Source organism: Uranotaenia lowii, chromosome 1, assembly GCF_029784155.1.
Source record: "Uranotaenia lowii strain MFRU-FL chromosome 1, ASM2978415v1, whole genome shotgun sequence".
NCBI classification, from domain to species: Eukaryota; Metazoa; Arthropoda; class Insecta; order Diptera; family Culicidae; genus Uranotaenia; species Uranotaenia lowii.
This window is the reverse complement of record NC_073691.1, coordinates 151827817-151833816: the sequence shown is the minus strand read 5'-3', so window position 1 is coordinate 151833816 and position 6000 is coordinate 151827817. Positions and strand designations below refer to the sequence as shown.

Below are 6000 nucleotides of genomic sequence, written 5' to 3'. Positions count from 1 at the left end.
TCAATTTTTGTGTATGTTATGATCAGCGAAAATTGGTTATTATGCAAAAATGAAACCATCAGCATAATCTTCAAAATTAAGATTCACTTATCATTTCTGCATATTTTATTCTTCCACTTGCTTCGAAAGTTGGCAAAAGACATAATTTGTATTTTCAAAAAGAAAGACACGGATATTTTGCAGTAATTTTCCACTGTTTTGCCGTTTCTATCAGACTGGAACCCTGTCATCCTAATCAGTGTCTGAAAAAAAAAGGGGTAACCTCGCTAAAATTTCAATTGAGCTACTTGAAAAAAAAAAAAGATTTCGACAAATTAAGAACACCGAATGTTTTAGATGTTGACTCGGGCCATAATTTCGTAATTGTACCGAGTTCAAAATGGATTAAAAAAATAGTTCAAAAATTCATGCCGAAAAAGGATCCAGTTTCGATTGGAATCATAGGAAACAGTAAAGAATTTTTCCCCTCATGTATACTCCTGGTTTAAGGAACCACTTTGAAGCCTTCCTTGAGCCTTCCTAAAGAAGAACTAGAGATGAAAAATGTAATGTTTAAAAATGTCTTCAAAATTTCTGTTTTGCTAACACACTGATTTTGATCTTTCGGAAAAGTAAGTTCCAAAGACTGAGAAAGGTAAACTGTTACGTTATTGTTTTTGTTATCGAAAATACAATTTCAGATGTTGTTTTTCGAGAACGTATTTCTTCATTCATCGCTTCCGGGTAATATTGAAAAATTATCAATCAAAACTAATATCTTCACTATCTGGAGTCCTCGGTTTGAATTATTAAAATCAAGCATTCAACTCAATCGATGGAAATCGAAAGCACCATCATTGCGGAACTTTGATTCGATACAGAATTTTCCAATGGAAATCTATCAACATCATTTGAAAATCTTCCTGCGGATAGATTCAGGACATCGAAATACAAGTAACTATTACTCAGTGCAGCCAAGGAGAATCCTTAAATTGAAAATGAAAAAAATAGTCGAAAATTATTCATCGAGAGAAGGGTGTGCGTTGCCGGGCTTGTGTTCTGTCCGTCTTTTTTCCGGCTACTGGGTGTTCGTTCATCCTTTTTTCAATTGTAACTTGACAGTTGTTTGTTGTAATTCGTAGAATATATGCATGCATGAGGTGTTAGTGTGTGTATGTATGTACGTGCGCGGTGTGGGTGCATTGTCTTGTCGTTAAAAAACTTCTCTCCCCCATATTTGTCTCTTGATAATAATAGCAGCAGGTAAGTTTCTTTTTGTATATTAATTTGATACTTGTTATTACCCATTCCACGTTTTGTATCGTTTGTATGTTTTGTTTTCTTTGTTTGCCTAGTCATTCGCTCACGTGTCTCTATATAAAAAGGATTGTTTTGTTCTGTTACTTATATTGTTTCGTTCAGCGAACAATCGGATATTGGTTTATAATTTTTCTTTATTTACTTTTTGTTTAAATCATAACATTTACTTTTTTTTCTTTTGCTAGAGGGATGGCCATGATGACGCGACTTTGCGGAATATTTCCGCGTTTTCTGGTTTCGTTTCCTTGCTTTAGGAAGGACCCTCTGGAGCCACCGCCACGTTCCAACACCGAAACGAAAAACAAAAACCAAATGGAGGTTTTTTCTCTCATCATGTTGCTGAATGCGTTGGCATTTATTCAGAAAAAGATTATGATCCTTACTAACAGGCGTGTGTGTGTTCCTTGGCCAGCTGAGCATGATGTCTGCGATTTGTTCTGCTTCTCTTGAAGTGTTTGAATGTATTTTTTTTATTCGCGAGTGGATGAGCCGGAGAAGAGGGGATGATTGAATTGATGGTTTTTCGATCAGCAGACCGGCGCAAAACAACGCTAGGGAAGGAAGGGGCTTCGCAGGTTGTTGCTGGTGGATGATGGTTATGATGGAAAGGAGATAGTTGGTTGGTTGGTAGTTTTGGGGGACATTTCATGATAGCGGAACCAATGGGTAATTTTAAAAATAATATTACTCAGTACATCACTTTAATGGCGCTCCGGTGGCGGCATTGGGGGTCGTAGCGGAGGATGCTGCGGAACCTGCTTGCTGACTGTTGTTCGATCCCGGGGGCGGTGGTTGCGAACTGGCTGCCCCACCGGCACCGACTAGGTTGCTAGCGGAAGTAACGGACGATGGTGACGAGGACGACGATGTGGATGTGGCGGATGATAGCGCGTTGGGATTCAATTGCGAACCACCGGAACCAGCATGCAGTTGACCCCCACCGGTGCCGGGAGCGCCGCCATCGTTCACCAGGCCACCAGCAGACTCCCCGGTACCGTCCGGTCGGTGGGAGCTTTCGAGCTCATGCAATCGTTTCCACAACTCTTCCCGTTCCCGTTCGCGTTTCTTTTCCCTGTACGTGTCAAATCGGAATTTTGCCAATAATGTTTCGGATAAGGCGAATTGTGGATGAGAAAACGAAAGGAAATGCACATTAGTGGAAATACGGAGCTTGTTAGATTCAACTTTATCGGAGTACATAAATTACTGGGGTGGGCTTTGAGATTGCATTTAATGTAAATGTAGAAAGTCTGAAATTGGCTTACGAACTGATAATTTGCAAACGTTTCCTTTACCCTTGGTAGCAATATTGTAATGAACGGGTTTAGTATAAAAGGCATGGATCGCGAGATGGTGACTAAAAGAATGCCTGGGCAATTTTTTAACTGTGGACTTTTCCTTCGAAAAAAAGGAACGCGTTTAAGAAAGATGCAGATTTTGCATCCTACGTATTTTTCGATACCTTTCATGTACGATACCGAAATGGTAATTTTTTCTAAAAATAGGATCATTTTGAAGTTTTTTCATGTTTTCATGGATCCCTTAAATGTAACTTTTGATAACTGCTTATCAAACAGTTGCCATTAAGGAGTGTATTCGAAAAAAGTGCAACACTTTGGTTTGTGAATAACTTTTAAATGCATGAAAGTAAAATTGATGAAACTTTCAGTGAAATTACCCTGTGAAGTAATGTCTACATATGCAAATTTTTGTGATGTTCTGTCAAGTGGTTTTTGAGATAGCGTCCAATGAAAAAAAATTCTAATCAAGGGTATTTTCGTTTACATTTGCTGTTTCCTGAAGCTTAACCTTCAAAATTACTCAAAATTTTGAGTTTGGTCGAAGTTATAACAAATTTAGCCGATTGTCTTCCTTCAGCACAAAACCTTCATATTTGACTTTTTATCACTCGACCACCGTTTTTGCGTTATGGCACGAAACACTGAGTAATTTGCAGATTCAACAGATCATTAGCCTCATCAAGTACTAGACTTTGAATTTTTCAATTTTTTCTCCTTGTTTATATCCGGGAAATTCAGGCGCGACTTGTCAACAAAAAGTTCGTTTTGCTGTCCATTACATTTTTTTTTCAAAATATCTCCTCACAAGCAGTCCAAATATTTTGCGCACGATTTGACCACCGTATTTTGTTTATTTTACCGGTTGACAGCTTTTCTACCTTGTATAAATGAAGCCAGGCCTATTTATATGTAAGTCAGCTAGACGAACCAGTCAGAAAAATTTGACTATTTTATTACTTCCTCTATTCATATTTTTGATTTAGCTTGAAAAAACCTCTAACAATCTCTCACTTCATGGAATCAATAATCTTCATTTTTATTCAAACTTTAGCTCACTACTGGGTCCTCTAGGACAGTGGTCGGCAACCTTTTGAGTCGGAAGAGCCAAAAACTTCAAATTTTCGAAATTTCATGATTTGAAAGAGCCACATTCAAGATTAATTGTTTTTTTATAATACAAAAAAACACAAAATATATGAATGATCAGGAAACATGAGTTTCACAAAAACTATGTTAACACCATTAGAGTTTTTTTTTTCTAAATCCTGGACATTTGTTTTAAATGTTTTTATAATAACCAATAAGAACATGGATTCTCCTCTAAATAGCAAACTCTTCTAACAAGAAAATTTAAAGTTCATATCAAGCTTAAATCAATACTTTGGAAAATGTTAAAGTAAATGATTTGAACATATTAACATAAGAGTATTTATAATTTCTTCGGCAAAGAAAAGCTTTACAAATAACACAGTAAAGGAAAAAAATAACTTAAAATTATCAAGGTTTTTATGACATTTCCCCTGTTTTAGCTAATCCTTTCACAAATCCAGTAGTATGAGGCTAAATTCAACTGAAGTTTTGTAGCTGAAATATTTTGATCACAACTCGCTGCTCATAACAAATTTTGAACTTTAAAAATTCAGGACGTAAAGCGAACGAGTCTTCAGAATTTTCGGAATCTGGAAAGTTTCAAAAATCTCATATTATGTCATATGTTATTCTTCAGTATTCTGCGTCCAATTGAATAAAGAATGAAGTTCAATACATTGTAGATTATTTTCAATGCTTTCTAAAGCTTAAATAACTTCAAAAAATCTGTGCTTTGACCAGTAAAAATCTGATTTCGTACCTTACATTGAAAATTCGTTATAAATAATAAAGAAACAGCCAATTTTAACTGGCAATATCAGTTCTAGGATACCTACTTTTAAAAGATCGAAATAAAAATAATATAAATAAATCAGCAGTGATAAACTCTAAATCAAAAATGGAAAAATATTTTGTTCAAAATTTGAAAGCTTTTAGCAAATCTTGGCTACAGGCATCAGACTTAAAATTTTAAATGTGTTCAAAGACTCAAAGGTTTATTTTTTTAAATACGTACAATTGAATTATAAAAAAATGGATAGGGGGGTAAAGATCAACATATTTAGTACAAGCATTTAGCCTGTGATTAAGTTTTCAAATAGATTTTAAGAATTAAAATTTTCATTTATTCTCAAAGCTTATTAAATTTGAATAGATCATAAACTTTTTTGGAATTTTTAATTTGAATTTCATGTACCTATTTACTTTTTTATTCTTTATGTCATGAGTAAGCTTTGTAGTTTATTTTTGTACGTATCCAAGCTGGGCAAATCCGGATATTGAGTTTCTAAATTTTAAACTCATAACCGGGAAATAACCGGGCAAATTCAGTCAAAATCTGGATATTTGCCATAAAAATGTATGTAATGTAATGTCTCAAAATTCTTAAAAAAACGTGCGAATTAATTTTGTTTAAACAAGTTCAAGATTTGGAATTTACCAAAAATGATTAATAATCCGGGAGAAAACTAGGCGTAGTATTACCTCGATATCCAGGCAACCGGAAAAGATTGGGCATTTCCCAATTTCTTACGAAAATTCGGGCGAACCCGGTTAAAACAGGGCAATCTTTAAACTTAATGAGGTTTACTTTGTTTAATAATAAAACAGAAACTATTTAAGCACTACTTTTCCGTAAAAAATACTTTGATTATCCTGTTAGCAACAGCTAAACTTTTGTGATCGATTGATAAAAAAATGTTTAAACAAGCGTTTTGGAAATAAATAGGTTTATTTTAGTTTTTGTAGTTTACAAAAACAGTTATTGTTTGAATTTAATATTAATGATAAATTAAATTCTGATCTCTATACTGATGCTTGAAACAGTGAAAAGCAAAAAAATTGTAAAATTAGACTTCAACAGAATCCAATTTTGCCATTCGGTCATTTCTGCTTGTTCCTAAAACGGATGCAATCTTAAAAGCTATTCTTCTGGACCTATAAAAATCCGTGTTCCAGGATACAAGATTCAATTATCTATAAAGCATTTTTTTTTTAAATTTTATATAAAGAACTTTTAATATTTGAGCAGTGAGCCAAAGAGCCACAGCTTTATGTCCGAAGAGCCGCATGCGGCTCGCGAGCCACAGGTTGCCTACCTATGCTCTAGGACTTTCTTAACGATTTAGGTACCATGTGAACTTTGGCCGAATAGTTGACTTCCAGCTGTTTTTAGGTCTGCCACATTGATTTTTCTGGATTTCTCTATATCCTGCCCAACAATTTTTTGTCAATCAACTTCAGTATTGGACGCTATCTCAAGAATCACTAGAAAGATTGTCACCAAACACGTACACATTACATTACTAGGTAG

At 34.9% G+C, this 6000-nt stretch overlaps 1 protein-coding gene across 2 annotated transcripts in view; it reads right to left on the bottom strand.

The window, feature by feature from the left end:
* Positions 1–6: 6 nt before the first annotated feature.
* LOC129740527 (serine/threonine-protein phosphatase 2A 56 kDa regulatory subunit epsilon isoform) overlaps positions 7–6000 on the bottom strand; it is a 59017-nt gene continuing 53023 nt past the window's right edge. For both annotated transcript variants that reach the window (XM_055732227.1, XM_055732226.1), the window contains exon 8: positions 7–2371. In XM_055732227.1, the coding sequence (XP_055588202.1) occupies positions 1996–2371 (376 nt within the window). In that variant the 3' untranslated portion in view covers positions 7–1995. The remainder of the gene's footprint in view (positions 2372–6000) is intronic.